Source organism: Protomyctophum bolini, assembly GCF_963924005.1.
Source record: "Protomyctophum bolini genome assembly, chromosome: 11".
Classification (NCBI taxonomy): Eukaryota; Metazoa; Chordata; class Actinopteri; order Myctophiformes; family Myctophidae; genus Protomyctophum; species Protomyctophum bolini.
The window spans coordinates 40,859,780-40,881,869 of NC_137872.1; the positions used below are offsets into that span (position 1 = coordinate 40,859,780).

The 22,090-nt window shown below is 44.2% G+C and overlaps 2 protein-coding genes across 2 annotated transcripts; both read left to right on the forward strand.

Moving 5' to 3' along the window:
* Positions 1-1,221: 1,221 nt before the first annotated feature.
* LOC308324478 (uncharacterized protein) lies at positions 1,222-6,007 on the forward strand. The gene is made up of 4 exons (XM_080776522.1): positions 1,222-1,552; positions 2,544-2,978; positions 3,723-4,007; positions 4,804-6,007. Exons 1-4 carry the CDS (start codon positions 1,379-1,381, stop codon positions 5,026-5,028), a joined length of 1,119 nt encoding a protein of 372 aa, XP_080632648.1. The 5' UTR covers positions 1,222-1,378; the 3' UTR covers positions 5,029-6,007.
* A 1,270-nt stretch (positions 6,008-7,277) lies between these two features.
* On the forward strand, positions 7,278-20,602 carry narfl (nuclear prelamin A recognition factor-like). Its single transcript, XM_080776520.1, has 11 exons — positions 7,278-7,356; positions 8,106-8,198; positions 9,834-9,977; positions 11,328-11,460; positions 12,389-12,523; positions 13,272-13,390; positions 13,926-14,055; positions 14,769-14,841; positions 16,202-16,339; positions 17,455-17,612; positions 18,360-20,602. Exons 1-11 carry the CDS (start codon positions 7,291-7,293, stop codon positions 18,599-18,601), a joined length of 1,431 nt encoding a protein of 476 aa, XP_080632646.1. The 5' UTR covers positions 7,278-7,290; the 3' UTR covers positions 18,602-20,602.
* Positions 20,603-22,090: the final 1,488 nt, after the last annotated feature.

Consider the following 22,090-nt stretch of genomic DNA (forward strand, 5'->3'; position numbering starts at 1 on the left):
GAGCGCGAGGAGGAAAACATGGCGGATTTACGACCCGGTCGTCATAACAACAACAAAAAAGCCAGCACAGGCTGGCTTCGCAGCGAGAAGAACCATATAGAAAGGTTTTGTTGCTATAGTTATCCATCAGATGGCGCTGTTGAATCAATTTCATTCATTTTGTTTTTGAACCAATGAATGAACTTGATGTGGCATCAATTAAAATACATAAATGTTTAAATGAAAAGTCACCAATGAATAAATAAATAAACACGATAAATAATAATTAATTTCCTTGAGGATTGTATTTTTTTGGGACGTATTATGCAGAATGTCAAATTTAAAATAAATAAATTTTAAATTAAAAAAAGTAATTAGATCGTTGGATATACGAATTTATATATATACGATATACGATTAACAGGCAGACATTAACAATTCTTCTATACATTCTGTAATTGTGCAGTCGTCGTGTAAAAAAAAAAGTTACGCAGACGTTGAACAATCATTTTTCTCTTGAGAGCATTTTACACTCCCAGTTAAAGATAAATAAGAATAGATTTTGATTGATTTCGATTGAAATATTTATTAGCAGAATTACAGTACATTCCAAGCACAACTCAATACAAAGACTGTTAACTGTGAGAAGAGTCCATTCCATTTGGTTACCAACTCTCCATCATTTAGTGACAGTGATTCCCAAACTTTTTCATGTCAAGGACCCCCACGAAGATTAGCCCGCGGACCCCCCCACCCCATTTGAAAAGGACCCCAAGTTTGACACCATTAGTCTACGGACCCCCATTTAATGGCATTTCTATCTCTTATATTGTAAAATCAATGTTAATTTAACTCTGAGAGTGTAGGTTCCATTTGTACACTCTGAGTTACAGACCCATAAAGGTCCATTTGGTTCCAAACTGTCATTTAGCATGGGGACCCCCTGGAACCCCCTCAAGGACCACTGGTGGTCTCCGGACCACTGGTTGTGAACCACTGATCGTAATAGTTCCTATTTGCTGTTCATTTCTCAGGTCCGCTCTTGAACCCGCCTACTATATCCGGTCATTTAATGATACGCATACTTTTAAGCACACAGACTGTTTCCGTATCCGCTCCAGATCGGATACGATTGCCTCGCAAACGTGCTTAGGAACGTTAGGAACCCTCAGTTCCGTCCAATAAGGAAAGAAGAGGAAGTATCTCCCAGCCAATCACATTTTTAGTAGCAATACTCTCTCATCGGAGAGAACGAAGCTAATGTTTTCAAGTCAAATACATACATGTCGTTCGGTGAGTGTGCGACCCTCCGTAACGCTGAAGTTCTTCTAGTTTCTTTCTCTGTCCCTACAGATTACAGTCAGAAACGCATTGTTTTATAAACGACAAGCACAACGATATGCCCATGCATCTCCACCTGAAAGCCCCGCAGAGGCTGAGGCTAACGGGCGACGTCGAGAGCAACTGGCTGAGCTTCAAGCAGCATTTCTTGCTCTACCTGCGGGCCTGGGGCCGAGATAAGTCCGGGGAGCACTGGAAGGTCTCTAAACTGCTCAGCGTCGCAGGACCACAGGTACAAAATAATAATAATAATAATAATAATAATAATAATTTACTGAACTAAACTGGACATTTGGTCCAAATAGTGGTCACCAATTTTGGCCCACTAGGGAAAACTGGGCATCTATGAAGAGATGGCCTAGTAAAATATAGTGCCCAGCCCAGTGAGCCCACTCTTCCTACTTGACCACATTTCCCTGGTGGCCCCACCAGGCCTCTATAAGGAGCGGGCACTAGGAAAATCTGGGCACCAAAGCAGAGTGGGCACCAGGTTTCGAAGGAGTGGGCACTAGGGAAATCTGGGCACCAAAACAGTGGGCACCACTGGTTTCGAAGGAGTGGGCACTAGGGAAATCTGGGCACCACTGGTTTCGAAGGAGTGGGCACTAGGAAAATCTGGACAGGGGTCCTTGACCTCTTCATTTCAAGAACCCCCAGAATTATCTGTATTTGACCACGGACCCCCATCTGAAAATGTTTTTTCCAGGGACCCCCAGAAGAAACAATTTGAGTTAAAATGTTCGCTTTAAAAAAGAAAAGTGTCTATATATATATATATATATATATATATATAGTATAGACACCTTTTTTTGAGTGGTGCAACCACTCCAAGGAACAGCAATGTCCGTGTTCGCCTATGTGACGTTAATGAGCACCAGTATGACTATTAGTACCAGTAGGGGCGCTGTTGTGCCAGAAACAGAGAGAGAGAGACAGTGCTGCACTGTTGCCTGCTAATGAGAGAGAGGGGGGGGGGGGTTGCACCACTCAGTTCACACGGGTGTTATTTTGTTTTCTAAAGCGAACATTTTAACTCAAATTGTTGTGTGTGTATGTATGTATGTGTGTGTGTGTGTGTATATATATACATAATTTGCACACGATTAAAAAGAAATAGCAGACCTACAAGCTCGTAGCTATGAGCTAGTATATAGTAATAGTATACCGGTATCTGCTATTTTTCAATAGCTAAACTGAAGTATATAAAACACTTAAACCTGCAGGCCCAGGTGGTGTACAACACCTTCAACTTCGAGCGTCCAGAAGACCGGCTAATGCTGGACGTGGTCCTGGAGAAGTTTGACTTCCACTGCTCCCAGGAGAGGAACCAGGCGTACTGGAGGTACGTGTTCCGCTCTCGGACGCAGCAGCCGGGCGAGCCCTTCGAGAGCTTCCTGGCCGACCTGCGGCTGAAGGCGCAGACGTGCAACTTCGCCGTCGGCGCCTTGAACCTGAGGGACTCCATGGTGCGCGACCAGATCGTGTTCGGCGTGGAGAACCAGGCCGTCCGCGCGACGCTGCTGAAGGTGGAGGGCCTGTCGCTGGACGGAGCCGTCAGGATCTGCCGCGCGGCGGGGGACCGGCCGGCGCCGCCGAAGCCGCCGCAGACGCTGCTGCTGCTGCAGCCGTCGCAGCTGCTGCTGCCGGCCCCAACGAAGGTGAGCATGGGCGCTGGGGTGGGTAGATTTTTAGATTCAAGATTTTAAAAGTTCTCAGACCAATGATTGATTTCAGTCATTTGGATTCCAGCAAGGAGCCAGCATGTCTTATCTTGTGAAAGCATGTGCAGTGAAAATAGCCCATCTAGCTTGTAGATTTTCGGTTATTATTTTGAGCATTTGTAGTGGTCAAAAGTAGCAATATGTTCAGAAGCATTTTCCATAAAGCCTTAATGGTCTCGGAAATAAAGGCAAAGTTTAAAGCCTTTATCTGGTTTGCAGAACTATAAATTCACCATGTCTCTGTACAGACAGACGGGTGTGCGGCTGTAATGCGCGTAACTCGAGAAATCTGACACACACGTTCCACACCACCACAGGGAGTGCACTGCAGTGCCCGTTGTCGAGTCGGTCGGTCGGACCCACGGTTGTACAGAACCGGCACAGAAGGCCTCTCTGCCCGTGCTCCGCACCTGATCACCCCTATATCGCCATGGCTGGCCTCTTCTGACATCTGCATAGACTCTATATTTGGGCATGCCTGGCAAAGAACTCCATATATGGGCATACAGGGACACAGACATAATAACTGGGTGGGGCATGCATTTCCAACTTGCATCGTTCCAAGTAGGCCAGTGCCTACAATTTAATAAGTTTTACTGTGAGCCTGTTTTCGCGAGTTTATCCTATTACATACAAGATGGTTATGAAAATAGTCCCGGCCTTTTTTTCTTCTTCTCCCAGTCCTTTAGAAAACAAACCGTGCAGGAGGTGAATACGACGGCCAGAGAGATCGCCATGGAGGCGGCGGTGGGGGGCGGAATGTCCGCGGCGGACATTCCGCTCACGAAGGGGCAAAGGAAGCGACTGCGCGACCGCGAGAAGAAGAAGACGCAGAAGGCCGCGGTGACGACGGGGTACCACCAGTCGTGGGCGGCGTCGCTGCGCGACTGTCCCACCTCCAGCGAGCCCGAGCTCTGCACCAAATGCCTCGAGTACCACCACCCTGACGAACGCTGCTTCTCCTCGGTAAAGGCTCATACATACTCCAGTTGTTTGGGTGATAGGTTATCACCGTTTTAGGTGATAGGTTATCACCGTTTTAGGTGATGGCTTATCACCTAAAACGGTGATAAGAGTTGAGGCCGTCATACTCGCGGTGATGTCCTTTGACCCCGCCTCCCTGTGGTTCACCCAACTTCTAGACCAATCAGTGAACGGGGTGATAGCTCCAGAGTGAAAAGACTTGTCTGATAGTAAAAACTATCAGAGAGATGGGTCTGTGTCCGCGGTGATAGCTGATCATCACCGCGACTGACGTAATGGTGTAGCTTTCCAACCCTTTAAAAACGACACCGCGGTGATAAGCTATCACCAAAAACTGGAGTATGTATGAGCCTTAAGACCCCCCTCGCCATTATTTACATAATCGCAGTTGTTTGCGATGATCACAATTATTTTGTCATAATCGTCACTCATAACCGTTTTGAGAAGTATTCATGCATTTGCAAATATTTTCAAAAGATGGTGGAAACAGTCGATGTACAAGCTCACAACATGATGTGTTGCGAGCTTGTACATCAGCTATTTCCACTATTACATGTTTTTCTTTGTAGTAAGTATAAAGAAGTTGATAAATATGACAGCCATTTGTGTATTTAGGTCATTTGTCATATCTGCACTGTGCAATTTCAAAGCGTGAACGGCAAACGGAAATGTAATTTGAATTCATACGTTGACAAGCGACAGTCGGAAACACAATTAAATCGTTTGTGTGTGTGTGATTATTAATCGTCATGTTATAAAATGTTCTAATCTGTGACAGCCCTGCTCGTCGGAGAAGAATGCCAAGAGACGGAGGACGCAGGAATCTGCGACCAGGAAGGCGGAGGGCGCCGATGACCAGCGTGGCGACGGAATGACGGTGGCCCGCGACGCCTCTCCTCTTCCCGGGGACGCCTGGAGCCAAAACTATCTGGACGGGAACGTCGCGCGAGACGACAAACACAGCGAAGCCTGGTACCTCGATACCATCCCAGATAACTTATGACGAACACAGCGACGCCTGGTACCGCGACGATACCATCCCAAATAACGTCCAGCACGGTGTTAAAGCTTCTATAAGCAATAATATGTCCACATTTTTATGTTTTTTTTAATTAATTTTTTGGTATTCAGACAGCCAGCAATGAGTAAAACACACAGACACATGTGTCTCTGTGACACATTTAGGGGCCACAATCCAAATTAAATCAGGAAGTAGACAGGCAAATCGACCAATGACAAAGCTTCTAGGAAAAGCTTTGAATGCAGATTGTGGCCCCTAGATGTTTTACAGAGACTAATCTTTTTGTGGCAGCGTTTTACCCATTGCTGGCTGTCTGAATACCAAAAAAATAAAAAGGCCATTAAGAATTGGACAAATTATTGCTTATAGTAGCTTTAATGTAATGTTGTTGGTTTGTTTTTCCCCTCCCTGATTTATATTCGTTGTGCGTGATTCTTCCTCACATACGTTTGTGTTGTTGTTGTCACCACTGCCGTGGGCACACAAATTGTGTGCGTACGGGCGCTCGACAAAGCCAGATGCACCACGGTGGATTATACCGTGCAACAGGTCGTTTCGAGGAAGCAATCTGATGGGTTTGAAGTAGCCATCGAGCCGCGCTTCAAACGAACATGATGGAACACCTAAATCAAAACATCTGTGCAGAGCTATGCTAGCGGGTTTCTTGGAACACTTTGGGTCTAGTCAGTGGCTACATCTGTCATCAAAAAGATTAGGCAGATTTAGATTTTGTTTCAGTTAAGTCTTTTGAATACAATTTCACTTTAGTTTTAGTCATTTTTGCCAACTAAATCTACAGTTGGATTTTTGTACTAACGATGATGGCATCTTAATGCCATTTTGTTTTTGCTGCATGCTGAAAATAGCTGAACTACAAGCTCACAACAACGCGTTGCAAGCTTGTTGATCAGCTATTTTTGGAGCGTGACACCCGTGATAAAAGTGTCTCTTCTCCCTAACATTTTCATTGTTTGTCGACGTCAATACATTGAGTTATAGTTTGTCATCATAGCTTAGTTTCTATGTTGTTTTATCTGGTTTTCATGAGTGAAAAAAGGCAGTTGATGAACATTTTCATCATAGTTTTGATATTCAGGTCGATGTTTCTTACAGACATGGGTTGAGGTAAAGGTGTATTCCTTTTTATGTTTTTATTTTAAGTTTATGTTGCTGACTACTATGATACTGAATGATGTCCTTGATATGCTTTAGAGAGAGAGAGAGAGCAACATTGTTTAGATACTCAATACCTATATTTTGTTTTTCTAACTTTACTGTATCTGGGGAGATTGATTAGATGGTATTACCTTTTGGCCACAAGGTGGCAGTAATTGCGCATCTTTAGCATGTCTAAACAGCAACAGAAGTCAATCGGATGCATGTGATTTATGCTAAGGTGTGAATCATGCTTAATAAAAACCTGGATTTGAAGAACACAGTTCATAATTTTGTTGGGTACTGATTGATTACTGTATTAACAGTTTCCAGCACAAAGGTACAATGCAATACAAGGTCTGCTAAGAGGAGTTAAACCCAAGAACACCTATTGGCTTTTTTCCATTGGGCTAACAGAACTGGGTGTCAAGTGTATATGGCTAAACAGAAACTTGTGTGTAACATGTTTGTTACCAACTCCCCACTATACTCTGAGTCTTTAGCTCTGGTCCATAGCTCTAATGCCAAATGCAACGGCAATAGAGCTATGGACCAGAGCTAACTCTTTAGTCTTTAGCCTACTAGTCTAACTGTTTGGGTTAGGGTTCAGAAATACATTTATCACACTATTTCTATCATAATTGCATTCATCAGATCGTAATTATGTCAGAAAGGCAGTTACCACCACCAGACTATATTTATGGTAATTCTGTCAGAAATACATTTATAACACTGTATTTCTATCAGAAATCATAAATGCATTAATAAGGTGGCAATTCTGTCAGAAAGGCAGTTACCAGAATAGACTTCTACCAGAGTGGCACTGGTAATTCTGTCTTCACATCTGATGAATTGACCCTGTTGTAACTTGTATTAACAAGTGTATGCTTTATCAGTGTGTTGTCCAAATGTCCACAATAACAGTCTTTGTTTTGAGTTGTGCTTTCATGTGAAACGTAAATAACGAAAATAAATATTTCAATCAATCAATCAAACGTGTTTTGCAGCATGGTTTGCGGCTGTGGTTTCACGACGCAAGAGTAAACAAAACAAGTCGTGACACTTTGCGGCAGTGCTGTGCTGCTGAACATGGCGTCGCTCTTCAGCAGTGTGTTGCAACTGACCGACCTGGATGATTTCATCACCCCCTCTCAGGTCATCACAGAACATTAATTATAATATGTATTACATTGAATCATGTTTATTAGCACGTCGGTCTTCTTCAGAGACAACTATTCATCCACGTTTGTTTCAGTAACGTTACAGACAGTAAAATGTCGCTAAAATATCTAAGTCTAGAGATTGCCAGATAGCGTTAGCTTTTATGTTGAGTAACTTTTATATAAAGAGCTGTGGTACTTAAACATTTTCATGTCAAGGACTCCCATTCATTGTTACTTTATGTATTGGGCCATGTAAAGGACCCCAATAATAGGCGAAGAGATGCGTCTACATGTTAAGAAAATGGCAGGAAAAAACTCTTAGTGAAACGATCCTCATTTGGATGCTCCCACAAGACCCCCTCCCCCAGAACCCCGTCTAGTATAACTATTTGTTACCGTCATTTATTTCTTATTGTAAAGTTTAACTTATCAATTTATGTTGCTTGTGAGAGGAACCACAAAAGGAAATGCAAGTCTTAGGATCTACGAACTGATGTAACGTTGCGGCTTCATTGCATGTCAAATAAACATCAACATCAAATCAACATGACGAAACGTTAGGTCTTAGACCTAACGTTTCGTCATGTTGATTGATTATTCTATCTTATTGGCTCAGTATCATAACATACTATGTCATCAATGTCATGATCAGTGAAACATCTGTAAAACAATGAATCTGGTCAAACGTGTGTGTGTGTGTGTGTGTGTGTGTGTGTGTGTGTGTGTGTGTTTTCCTTGTAGGAATGTGTTAAACCTGTTAAATTAGAGAAGAAAGCTGGAAAATCTGTGGCCAAGATTCAGATAGAAGATGGAAGCTATTTCCAAGTCGAACAGGTGGGTGCGAGCAGCCATGGTCTTTAACATGTACGTCATTGATTTCACCCAAGACATTTTTATTTTAACAATGTTTAGGCAACAAAGTCTTACGCACACCTGATAGGCTCTGAGACAAGTGCAAGGCTCAATGTATCCAGAACGTGCACAGAGACGTCTGCACTTGCAATATGAACATTTGGACGTGCACAGAGTGTTAATTAAGCCTCATACATAATCCAGTTTTTGGTGATAGCTTATCACCGCGGTGTAGTTTTTAAAGGGTTGGAGAACTACACCATTACGTCAGTCGCGGTGATGATCCGCTATCACCGCGGACAGCCGGACACAGACCCATCTCTCTGTTTTTACTATCAGACAAGTCTTTTCACTCTGGAGCTATCACCCCGTTCACTGATTGGTCTAGAAGTTGGGTAAACCACAGGGAGGCGGGGTCAATCCCCGCGAGTATGATGGCCTCAACTCTTATCACCAAAAACTGGAGTATGTATGAGCCTTTAGAGAGGCAGGGGCTGAAATCACGTAAGAGGGCACTTTAGGACAAAACAATACTAGCTATAATAGTAGATCTACAAGCTCATAACACGTCGCGCTGCGGCGTGTTGAGAGCTTGTAGATCAGCTATTTTCGGGGCGAAACCCTGCGCTCTTTATCTACCGGGGATCCTGTGCTACGACATGGATTTTTTTTTTTTTTTAATATATTTTTTATCCCACGATTTTGTAACGCATTTTTCACCCCTGTGTCAATCATCTAATGTGATCCTGGGCTCTACACACCCTCCGCCAACCTGGGGAGAGCAACGGACTTAACTCATGCTTCCTTCATGCTTGAGTGTCCAAGTTGCTCCTTTACACCTGACAGGGGGGGGTTTCCCTGGTTGGACGTAGCGCGCGGAAGGAGCACGTTATTCCAACCAGTTCCTTTCCCCTCCATCAGGCGCCCCGGCTGGCCAGGGGGAGGCAGTTTAGAGACCAGGATTACTGCATGTTTTTGTGAGAGTACCTACCCTAGGGGACACGGGGAAAGGCCCTTTCGCCAACCCCAACGACATGGATTTCTAAATAAATTTGTTCAACGCAAAATGCTGCGTTCAAGTTCAGGAGACTTCGGGGGAAAAAAGCAAGTCCCCTGAATGCTGCCTTTTCTGGAATGGCATGGATAGGAGTGGCATTTGCATTTACTTTTACAGAAGACTGGTAAAAGGGCAGGGGCTGAAGCCCCCTTTGATGTCTATGTGTGCACGTCCCTGTGGACACTTTTTAGGCAACGTTTCCGAAACGTTGCCGAATAAAAGTGTTCATATTGCGAGTGCAGACGGTGTGCGGGTCTCTGTGCACTTCATGTGCATCTTTCTGAATGCATGTTTTTTACATGTTTTAGTTTTTCTTAATCAACATTTTTACAAGTCTACAAGCTCGCAATGGGCATTTTGAGAGCTTTGATCGGCTAATGGGGCTTAAGTAGTTGAACCTGCCGGCAATTTATGTACTGTGGCCATTTATGTACTAAGGCCATTTGTGTCATGTGACTCCCGTTGGAAATGCACACGGGGACACAAGTGTGTCTTTAGGCGCGAGTGTCGTGAGGCCCTTAAGTGTGACTCGTCATGTTTGCTGTGTGCTCCGTATATAGGACGGCACCAAGCAGAAGCTGGAGAAGGCCAAGATCACGCTGAACGACTGCCTGGCCTGCAGCGGCTGCGTCACCTCGGCCGAGAGCGTCCTCATTGCCCAGCAGAGCCACGAGGAGATCCTCAAAGTGCTGCTCAACAACACGGTAGGGGATCCTCAAACTAAGTGCTGCTCTACAACACGGTAGGGGATCCTCAAACTAAGTGCTGCTGGGCACGGTGGCACAGTTGGTAGTGCTGTCGCCTCACAGCTAGAAGGTCCTGGGTTCGATTCCCGCACGGGACGCTGTGGGTGCTGGCGGCGTGTTTCCTCCTCCGCGTCATCAGTGTCCATACCCGAGGTGGTGTTGGTGAAAGGGCCTTTCTGTGTGGAGTTTGCATGTTCTCCCCGTGTCCCCTAGGGTAGGTACCCTCACAAAAACATGCATTAATCCTGGTCTCTAAACTGCCTCCCCCTGGCCAGCCGGGGCGCCTGATGGAGGGGAAAGGAACTGGTTGGAATAACGTGTTCCTTCCATGTGCTACGTCCAACCAGGGAAACTCCCCCCTGTCAGGTGTAAAGGAGCAACTTGGACACTCAGGCATGAAGGAAGCGCATGAGTTGCTCTCCCCAGGTTGGTGGAGGGTGTGTAGAGCCCAGGATCACATTAGATAATTGACACAGGGGTGAAAAATGGGTTACAAAATCGTGGGATAAAAATTATAAAAAATAAATAAAATAAAACTAAGTGCTGCTCTACAACACGGTAGGGGATCCTCAAAGTGCTGCTCTACAACACGGTAGTCACAAATAATACAGTAAATTCACATCATCTGCAGCAGTGGTTCCAAAAGTGGGGTCCTTGATGGAGTTCCAGGGTGTTGGAGTCAAATGGACCCTTATAATAATAACGGATTGCATTTGTATAGCGCTTTGACATTAAATGGGTTCAGAGTCACTGCTAGAGGCGTAAACATCTTCTCTTATGGGAGGGTCCCTGGCATGTCTTTTCAGATAGTTTTTTTTATCTGTTGACGAAATTTTTAGTTTTAGTCATCATAGCTTAGTTTTCATTTAGTTTTCGTCAGTGAAAAAAGGTAGTCGACGAACGTTTTTTGTCATAGTTTTAGCCGACGGAAAAACAACACTGGTTTATTTTTTTTAACTATATTTTTTATCCCACGATGTTGTAACCCATTTTTCACCCCTGTGTCAATCATCTAATGTGAGCCTGGGCTCTATACACCCCCTATACACACCCTCCCCTTGTCCCTGGGGGACAAGGGGAGAGCAACGTACTTGAACTCATGCTTCCTTCATGCCCGAGTGTCCAAGTTGCTCCTTTTACACCTGACAGGGGGGGGAGTTTCCCTGGTTGGACGTATAGCGCGTGGAAGGAACACGTTATTCCAACCAGTTCCTTTCCCCTCCATCAGGCGCCCCCGGCTGGCCAGGGGGAGGCAGTTTCTCAACAACACTGGTTTATTTAAACGCATGTTTATTGTTTTTGGTGCAGCTGGCCGTGTCCTCGGAGCAGAAGGTGGTGGTGGTGTCTCTGTCTCCACAGTCCAGAGCCTCGCTGGCCGCTCACTACGGCCTGAGCAGCAGTGAGGCGGCCCGGAGGCTGGCCTCTTTCCTCAAAGGCCTGGGTGCGTAGTACAAGTTAAAGGCATACACTTCTAGTATTCTTTACTAGTTGCCTAGTTTACTAGTCGACTAGTTGTTTAACTACCTATTATGTTAAAAAAATATATATATTTGTACATTTAAAAACTGTGTACATTGGTGACTATACCTATAATCTACCTGATCTTGAGGCCTACAGAATTGGGGGGGGGGGGAAATATGTTTATCTTTTTTTCTTATCAACTAGTCAACTAGTACCAACAAGGTCGAGTAGTGGATGTACTAGTCGACTAGTTGCTTAACCCATTCTGACCGGGCACCCATTTTGGTGTTGGCATCATGTTATGCTTTAGCTATTGAAAAATAGCAGATCTACAAGCTCGTATCGCGCCACCGAGTGGCGCGATACGAGCTTGTAGGTCTGCTATTTTTGAAAAATTCGAAGAACGACTGACATTTTTAGAATCTGATCTCAGGTCAGAATGGGTTAATCAGACCAGTGTGTGTCCGGTGGAAACCTCGTATGAATCTGATCTCAGGTCAGAATGGGTTAATGCCCTAGTACAACAAGTACCCTCTTGACCCGACTACAGTACAACATTTTAGCTTGTGTTCGAAAATAAAACGACATAACAGCAAAATACGTATCTCTTTCTATTCAATAAACATTTGTGCCAGTCAAGTGTTTTTGATTTAACTTGGTTTAAGACACTACAGATCCGCACATTCACATGTTTTTGTCATTCTTTTTTATAATTAAACATAGCTACACAATAAATATTTCCTTTCACGTTGATAAAGACGTGTAGCCGACACATTTTGTAAATGGTTTTCGAACTAGTGAACGTCACACAAACGCTTTGAATCAAAGCATCAAAGGCTTTGATGCTTTTGCTGTATAAAAGGGCATAATGACGGCGGTTGGTTTAACGAGACACTCCTGCGTTCCAGGGGTTCACCACGTGTTTGACACGGGTTTCAGTCGCACCTTCAGCCTGCTGGAGAGCCAGAGAGAGTTCGTCCAGCGCTTCCAGCGCAAGGAGCAGGACAAGAAGGCCCTTCCCATGTTGACGTCCGCCTGCCCAGGTACATCCACATCAACCTGGTAAACTGGTTAGATACAGGACATCACACATGGGGCCACGGTGGCACCGTCCGTAGTGCTGTCGCCTCACAGCTAGAAGGTCCTGGGTTCGATTCCCGCTCGGGACGCTGTGGGTGCTGGCGGCTCCTCCGCGTCATCAGTGCCCATACGCGAGGTGGGGTTGGCGAAAGGGCCTTTCTGTGTGGAGTTTGCATGTTCTCCCCGTGTCTCCTATAGGGTAGGTACCCTCACATGTTGTCCCCTAGGGTAGGTATACCCTCACAAAAAAACATGCAGTAATCCTGGTCTCTAAACTGCCTCCCCCTGGCCAGCCGGGGCGCCTGATGGAGGGGAAAGGAAGTGGTTGGAATAATGTGTTCCTTCCACGCGCTACGTCCAACCAGGGAAACTTCCCCCTCCCCCCCCTGTAAGGTGAAAAGAAGCAGCTTGGACTCCTCATGCATAGAAAGAAGCATGAGGTCAGTCCACGCCCCCCCCCCCCCAGGTTGGTGGAGGGTGTGTAGAGCCCAGGATCACATTAGATAATTGACACAGGGGTGAAATATAGGTTACAAAATCGTGGGATGAAAAAAAAGATTAAAGGACAACACAGATAAAGGACATCACAACAAGACAGAAGAAGTCAGAAATGTGTTTGAGTTAAAACAATTCATATAACTGTAGCGCACGTTTCTTTTTTTAATGAACCGCCCGTTGCGTGCGTGTGCGCGTAACCGTTGTGTTTTCAAGGTTGGATCTGTTACGCCGAGAAGACCCATGGTGACCTCATCCTTCCCTACATCAGCTCCACCCGCTCCCCTCAGCAGATGATGGGCTCGCTGGTCAAAGACTACTTCGCTACGCAGCAGGTATAGAGGAAAGATGTCGACGCGATATGTCCGGGGGGGAACCCCGTTATGCCACAGTTTAAAACCCATTTAGACCCGAGGACGATTCTACGAATGCCTTCTAAATCCTGACAGTTTTCTGAAAAAAAACCTATGTTTCTATATCGGTTTTTCATGCCCAGGACCCCGCAAAATTATATGCATTTGGCCGCCGAACCCCCCCATCTGAAAATATGAGTTAAAAACGTTCACTCTGAAAGAATATATTCAAACATTTGGGCCACATTTTCACGATTGAAACAAAAAAGATTGCAGATCTACAAGCTCGTAGCTACGAGCTTGTAGATCTGCCATCTCTCAACAGCTAAAGTACAACAAAATGCTTAAAACACCAAAAAGGGGTTAAACTTGAGGATGCTCTTAAATACCTAGTGTGACCTTGCAGTGTGTTTGAAAGGTGGACAGTGAGCGTGTAAACCTTGTGTTGGTTGAATCCAGAGCAGATCATTATGACGAGCGTGTAAAAACCTTGTGTTTGTGCGTGTGGCGTCCAAAGGGGTTGAATCCAGAGCAGATCTACCACGTGACGGTGATGCCCTGCTACGACAAGAAGCTGGAAGCCTCCAGGCCAGACTTCTACCTGGAGGAGGAGGAGACGCGCGAGGTGGACTGTGTCATCACCTCAGGTAAGGTCTCTCATCCCCATGTTCCCCAGGTTCTATGTTCCCCACTTACCTTTGGGTTTAGGGTTAGCGTTAGGTCTCTGGTTTAACCCATGCTGACGTGAGATCAGATTCTAAAAATTGTCTTCTACATCCTGACAGTTTTCTGAAAAAGCCATGTTTCTATGTCAGTCGTTCTTCGATGTTTCAGAAAATAGCAGACCTACAAGCTCGTAGCGCGCCACTCGGTGGCGCGCTACGAGCTTGTAGGTCTGCTATATTTCAATAGCTAAAGCATAACACAATGCCAACACCAGAATGGGTTAAGGACTTCAGTGTTTTGTACTATACAATTGTACAGAAACAAAGAATGTTTGTTTTTGCCATCATTTGTTGAAGAGTCTGAGCAATTGTGTTTTAGTTTATTTTATGCCAGTGTTAACTTATAGTTGGCTAAGACTAGATAGTTTAAGTAGCCTATAGGCAGGCCTAAAGTTCAATTGTTCAAAGAACACTAAGACTAAAGTTGCTAAAATACTTTGTCTAGAATTACTCAAATTACTAGCTTAGGTTTCTGGTTTAGGTCTATTCTAAGTGCATGTTGGGGAACATAGAACCTGGGGAACATAGGTACGCTCCCGACCAGCGTCGCAACTGAGAACTCCTTAAAATGACCCATATTTCATCCCAAAACGTTCAAAAAAAATCCAAATCTTTCTTGCGTTGGCCTTTTCAAGGTGAGATTCTGAAGTTACTGGAGGAGAAGACGACGTCTCTTATGGACGTGGAGCCGGTGCCGCTCGACGAGATGTAAGTTTATGTGTCTCAACCTTTTTGTTTGGCATTCATTTAACCCATTTTGGGCCGGGAACCCCTTTTTGGTCTTTTAAGCATTATGTTATACTTTAGCTATTGAAAAATAGCAGATCTACAAGCTCATAGCACGGCACCGAGTGCCGGTCCTTAATATGAAAATGTTTGAGAATGACTGACATACAGTAGAAACAGAAAACCGCCACGGCCAACGGTATCAAAGCCGTTATTTTTCAGGATTCAAAATACAGCAAATCTACTTCACACCGCGTGTCGAGTTTTGTAGATCTGCGCTTTTGTGAGACACTGTAGTTGGGTGTATCAAGTAGGCTGTTCATCTACTTAAAAAAAACGAAACAAAAGTTAAAATATAGAGATAAGAGGTTTCTTGCCCAACAGCAATGATAAGCTATATAGCCTTGGAAAGCACCCTCCCCCCCCCCTCCTCCTCCTCCTCCTATCTATTTAACCTGTGTATGTACCTGTATAGAGCGTCGCAGTCCCGCCCCCTTTCATGACGACGCCAGGCCCAGGAAATAGTTCCCAATGTAGTTTCCCCCATTTCAAAAGGGATTTATTTAAAGACCTTATAAGCGTCGTACGAAGCCAACTCGAGTCGTGACAAATCATGACGACAAACAAATAATTACAAAGAAGAAAAACGACAACAAAAAAAGTTGTCGCGTTTTCTTCTTTCTAATTATTTCTTTGGCCCGACAAATTGTGTTTGTTGTCGTGATTTGTCACAACTCGAGTTGGCTTTGTACGAGTCTTTAAATACATACTTTTTGAAATGTCTGAGGAAAATGAACAGGGAATAATTTCCTCATGGGCCCTGGAAAGGGGCGGGACTGCGACGCTCTATATATACAAAGCAAAAAAAGCTTGGGTTTCTTGAGGGGGAGAGGTAACAGGTGGAGTACAGACGTGGGGCTAACATGTAAACATGGCTGCGTTTACATGTTCTTACAAACGGGAAAAACTACCTTTATCCACTGACGACAACTAAATGAAAACTAACCTATGACGACTCAAACTAAGACTAAATATACTGACAATTTCGTCGACAAATAAAAACTAGACTAAAATGTTAGGGTCAGTCATTACGACGGCCCTCCCAAAAAAAAAAATGTTCGACTATTTTGTTGACTAAAATCTTATGACATTTAGTCGACTAAAACTAGACTTAACACTAAGACATTCCGGGTGACTAAAATGTAACAAAAACTAAATAAACTATTCAAGAGACTATGAAAAAAAACTAAAATCTGCTGCCAAAAACAACACTGGTACAGACGTGGGGCTAACGTCATGTAAACATGGCCGCCGTTCTTCTCCAATGTTCCCCCCCCCCCAGGTTCAGCAACATGTGCGGTGACGAGCTGCTGAGCCACGCGGGCAGCACCTCGGGGGGCTATCTCCACCACGTCTTCACCCACGCTGCCAAGGAGCTGTTTGGACTGGAGGTCCGGGAGCTGACCTACAAGACCATCAAGTAAGTGTCTGTGTTTGGACTGGAGGTCCGGGAGCTGACCTACAAGACCATCAAGTAAGTGTCTGTGTTTGGACAGGAGCCGTCAAGTAAGGTCGCCTTCACACCAGAAAGCTTTACTGCGATTAAAACGAATCCTGCTGCACATTGTTGGAAAGTGCGCTTCGTTTGGCAGGTGTGTGAAGCCTCATTCGAATCCTAAATGCGCATCAAAGAACCGCATTCTACTCCGACCAAAGAACGGGGGTTTCGCTTCGCTTCGCTTCCAATCGCAAAACTTGTTGTCACTGCTGTGTGTGTGAAGGCAAAAACCACAGCAAAATAAATATGCAAGAATCCCAACTTCTCCGCCCATTCGCACAGAGTCTACCAAAGTATTAGGTATGAATGCCTAAGTCTGCCCAGTTTGTAAAGGCCATGGTCGCCAGGGTTACAGGTATTTCACCCTGGCTGTAATCAAGCACAGGTGTTGCTGACAAGGAAAGGCAAACCGTGTTTTATCCTGTGTTCAGGTCAGGAGGGCTGTTTTATTTGTATTAACTTGATCAAGTTAACCCATTCTGGACGGGAACGCCTTTTGGTCTTTTAAAACCCATTTAGACCCGAGGACGATTCTACAAATGTCTTCTAAATCCTGACAGTTTTCTGAAAAACCCTGTGTTTCTATATCAGTCGTTCTCAAACATTTTCATGTCAAGGACCCCCAAAAATACATGTAATCGGCCGCCGCACCCCCCCCCCACCCCCCATCTGTAAATGTGTTATTCCAGGGACCCTCCCAGGAGCAAAGATTTGAGTTAAAAACGTTCACTCTGAAAGAATATAATATTCAAAGATTTGTGCCAGATTTTCACGATTAAAAAAAAAAAAATAGCACCGAGTGCCGCGCTATGAGCTTGTAGATCTGCTATTTTTCAATAGCTAAAGTATAACATGATGCTTAAAACACTTAGCTGATGAGGGTCCCCTGGAAGGGCTCCAGACTAGAGATTTATCCGTGCACCAAAGCTCTCAACGTGTCGGCCGTCGCAGCCCCGCTTGTAGATGCGGCTATTTCTGCCGAATGGCGCGTATACGTTACGCATTTCTGCTGTTTCTTCTTCCTCCTTTTCCCGCAGGAACAAAGACTTCCAGGAAGTGACCCTGGAGCGAGACGGAGAGGTGCTGCTGCGCTTCGCGGCGGCATACGGCTTCCGTAACATCCAGAACCTGGTGCTCAAGCTGAAGAGGGGCAAGTCGCCCTACCACTTTGTAGAGGTCATGGCCTGTCCCTCAGGTGAGGACAACCATACATGATATGATATAGTACTTTGTTGTCCATTCACACTGACATTTGTCTTGCGACACAGCAGAACACAAGTATGCAGAACACATTTTTGGAAAAAACTAAAAACAAACATGATACCATGCTGCAACCTGTGATGTTCCTTTTTTACTGACACCAAGTTTAAAAGAACAAGTATACCACAGGTCGTTTCGAGGAAGCAATCCGATTGGTTGAAACAGCCTTCTGGCCGTGGGTTAAACCAGCACCATTCACCACCTAATCAAAACAAATAATTCAGCTGCTCTGTTTTCCCAGAGCGCTAGCAAACTCGGTGGCTAGGCTAGCTAGTTTCTTGGGACATGTGTGGTCATAGTGACTACATCTGTCATTAAAAACAAATATTACACTCGAGGGTGTGGTTTAATGTAATTATTGCCACTTCATCGTCTCGTTCCATGACCGCCTCACTGTCATGGCAATAATCACGTTAAACCACACCCTCGAGTGTAATATTGCTTAATTGAATGCACAGACAGAATATCAATACGAAGCAACTGAAAAACATGTTATTTCAATGGTATAGTGGATGGAGAGAGAGGAAACAAAAGTACGTGATTTATTCCAATTGTTGCAATTCACGACCTGCGTTCGCTTCCCACGTTTGCGCGACTGACTTGTGTACATATGCACACAAAGGCACAAACAAATGTGAAACAAATGACCACCACCTTTCTGCTTTCTAAACCCCCCCATCAGGCATGGTGAACGGCGGCGGACAGGTGAAGCCGTCGGCCGACCAGAGCGGCAAGGACCTGATCCAGGAGGTGGAGCGGCTGTACCGCGCCGAGCGGCCCGTGGCGCCCGAGGAGGACGAGCGCGTGGCGGCGCTGTACGGCTCGTGGCTCCGCGGCGTGGGCGAGGACAAGGCCAGGAGTCTGCTGCACACGCGCTACCACGCCGTGGAGAAGATGACCAACGGACTCACCGCCAAGTGGTAGTCTTTCTTAAGCCCACCACACACCGGCTGCGTCCGCCGCGCGGCGGACATGGCCGCCTCCATTATTTTCAATGAACCTATCGCACACCGGCTCCGTCCGCCGCGCCGTGCCGCCCGGCGCGCCGATAGAACACAGTTCTATTTTCCAGGCGGTGTGCGATGAGCTTTAGAGAGAAGTTATACAATTACAATACCGGGGTGGTGGTGGTGGTTCTCGAATGGTTTTGATTTTAATTTCATTTCAAGGACCACCGTAAGAGATTTACAGACCCGTAAGAGGCCATTTGGAACAACCCCCCCCCTCAAGTAACAGCAGAGAGCAATGCACCACCTGAGCCTCGCTTTGAGAACCAGTGAGGTATACAGTATGTATAGGAATACATTAGGAACCCGTCAAAGGGAATCCGAATCGTTCAAATCCTAAAGGATCCCAACCCTAGGAGAGAGGAGAGCTTTATCACAGCCTTCATTATAGTGCTATCTATCAAACTGGACCCCCCCCCCAGTTTGGTATGCAACATTATATCAAATACAAATGGGAACCAATTACCGGTCCATTTGATTGCATCCGTTACAGGCATGCGAGTGTCAATCATTTCCAGCTGGAGCCTAGAGGTCTACGGACGCCACTTTGAGAACCACTGCTTCACTCGACTGAGAGCGTTTATGTTCAAAACACTGAAGAACATTATGCGGTAGATATATTTTTGTTACTACAAAACCGTCCAAATTATTTCTCTCCGGCGAGATGTTTTGAGGGAAAGTGACTGTGACAGAGTTGTTTATTTTCAAAAAGGAGGTGAGGTGGTCTCTTGTTGGGTCACAGATTTTGTGTGCGATTGTCTCTCAAGACCAGACTGTTGACTCCCACAATGTTCCAGACACTTCCGCCTAACGGTCTATATTTTAGACCGTTATTAGAAAATAAAACGGGATGCCACATAATTTCCCAACTTCTGTTCACGTTAATAAGTCCTACTGGTAAACTAAATTCATTCTTAATCCTGTAACACCCGGATTAATTTCTACTCGCAAAAAAAGAGATTTCAACCTTACTACTACAATAATTAATTAATAATTTACATTTGGGGGATATTTTTCACAATAATAAATAAAACATTTTCTAGACATTCTAATGATCACAAAAAGTAATTTTACTTTTATCAGCGTTAAAAACTTAAAGGTCATGGGTTTAAAAAAATAAATTGCAGAGTCCAGAGATTTTTAATTTGTGTGAATTTGAGCCTCTGTGGGGGGTATTTTTTATGCAAAAAGCATGACCAATGGCATCGCAATGAATATCAATGATGTTTAGTGAAAAAAGAACAAATATTAATTAATTAAAATATGTTGTATTATTGCAACGCTTGGTGTTACAGGGTTAAGAAAGACTAGCAGAAACGTAATACATTTTCTCATTCGCATTTCGCATTCAGATAATGTGGAAGAAACTGTCTGTCTTGAGAGACCATGTGACAACAACCTTTTCCACAGACCTTGACAGTTGCCAAAAAAAGTTATATACTATATTCTTTATCATTTATATCAGTTTTACATGCTAAATACGCACAATGTAAACCATACTAAACTATGGTTGATTATTATTATGCTCACTGTGCTTTTCAATGAGTAGAAAGCAGTAGTGGATTCATGAAAAATGCACTGACATGTTAATAGAATCCATTTGTACAATTTTTCACCTGGATTTGTTTTTTTAACAGTACACCACTGAATATATAATATGATCATTCCAGTGTTATTTATGAAATAAATTATTCAATGTATTTTCCATGTTACTAAACTGTGGATTAATTACAAGAGAAGAATCTAGTGAAGGATTTAAACTCTGTGATTTATGTTTCGACATAATTTCCTCACATTCACATGAAGCTACCGTCACTCATCATTGCAGCTTTCATTAGTGGCAGTAAGCGAACAAACAATCGGGGAAAACGTGTGCCCAAATGTTGAAAAATCATACACTTGGTCCCCTCGCCTCTACACAAAATCTAAATCTTCAAGGTGGTGTGAGTGGTGTTTCTTTGTTCACCCATTTAGGCCTGACGTTGAAATTAAAAAAGAATATTCTAAATCAGTGATACTCAACCTCAGGCCCGTGGGCCACATCAGGCCCGCGGGACCATTATGACTGGCCCACCAATGAAAATCTAAAAAAAATCTGGAAAATGAAATAAAAATATATAAATCTGAATGAAGTTCTTTAATTACATTACTATTACTCGAACGAAAATAAAAGCTTGGGGGGGGGGGAGATGCAATGCAAATGAAAGACATACTGTGTATCCCTATTCCCTGACATAATTTTATAGCTAAACGGACAGAATTCTATTTTATTTGAATGATGAAACCCAGCTGCCATTAATAGTTGGAAATGGAAATTGCGGAAATTGTAATTGCGGAAATGGTGGAAATTGCGGAAATGGTAATTGCGGAAATGGTGGAAATGGAAATTGCGGAAATGGAAATTGAGGAAATTGCGGAAATGGTAATTGCGGAAATTGCTCTTCACTTATAGCTATCTATTTTCAGGTAGATTGTTTTATTTTACTCAGTCAGCCATATCACTACTCATTTTTTTTCATGAAAAAGGTCATAGCTGGGTAATCTATTTTCAGGCAAATTGTGTTTATTGTGTTTTATTTTACTCAGCCATAACAATTTATTTTCTGTTAACCAACTTGCTGGCTGGCTGGCAGGCAGACAGCTACTCATAGACAGGCAGACAGACAGACAGCTACTCATAGACAGGCAGACAGACAGCTACTCATGGAGAATTGGACAGGCAGGCAGACAGCTACTCATGGACAATTGGACAGGCAGGAAGGCAGACAGCTACTCATAGACAGACAGACAGCTACTCATGGACAATTGGACAGGCAGGAAGGCAGACAGCTACTCATAGACAGACAGACAGCTACTCATAGACAATTGGGCAGGCAGGCAGACAGCTACTCATAGACAGACAGACAGCTACTCATGGACAATTGGACAGGCAGGAAGGCAGACAGCTACTCATAGACAGGCAGACAGACAGCTACTCATGGACAATTAGGCAGGCAGGCAGACAGCTACTCATAGACAGGCAGACAGACAGCTACTCATGGACAATTAGGCAGGCAGGCAGACAGATACTCAGACAGGCAGACAGACAGCTACTCATGGACAATTGGACAGGCAGACAGACAGCTACTCATAGACAGGCAGGCAGACAGCTACTCATAGACAGGCAGACAGTAAGACAGCTACTCATTGACAGACAGACAAATAACTACTCATGGACAGACAGACAGGCAGGCAGGCAAAGAGCTACTCATGTTATGTTATTATGTTATTATAACAGCTACTCATGTTATGTGCAATAATTTGTGCAGTTATGGAAACAGCTCTTTGTGTTTATGCAAGAAAATGTAACACATTTATTTATTTACATATTGTGTGCATGCACATTGTACTTTGATACTTGAATTAA

Coding starts and splice junctions, on each gene's coding strand:
- LOC308324478 (XM_080776522.1), top strand. CDS start 1,379: ATGCCCATGCATCTCCACCTGAAAGCCCCGCAGAGGCTGAGGCTAACG. Junction 1,553..2,543: donor TCAGCGTCGCAGGACCACAG/GTACAAAATAAT, acceptor TTAAACCTGCAG/GCCCAGGTGGTGTACAACAC. Junction 4,008..4,803: donor ACGAACGCTGCTTCTCCTCG/GTAAAGGCTCAT, acceptor AATCTGTGACAG/CCCTGCTCGTCGGAGAAGAA.
- narfl (XM_080776520.1), top strand. CDS start 7,291: ATGGCGTCGCTCTTCAGCAGTGTGTTGCAACTGACCGACCTGGATGAT. Junction 13,391..13,925: donor ACTACTTCGCTACGCAGCAG/GTATAGAGGAAA, acceptor TGGCGTCCAAAG/GGGTTGAATCCAGAGCAGAT. Junction 14,842..16,201: donor CCGGTGCCGCTCGACGAGAT/GTAAGTTTATGT, acceptor CCCCCCCCCCAG/GTTCAGCAACATGTGCGGTG.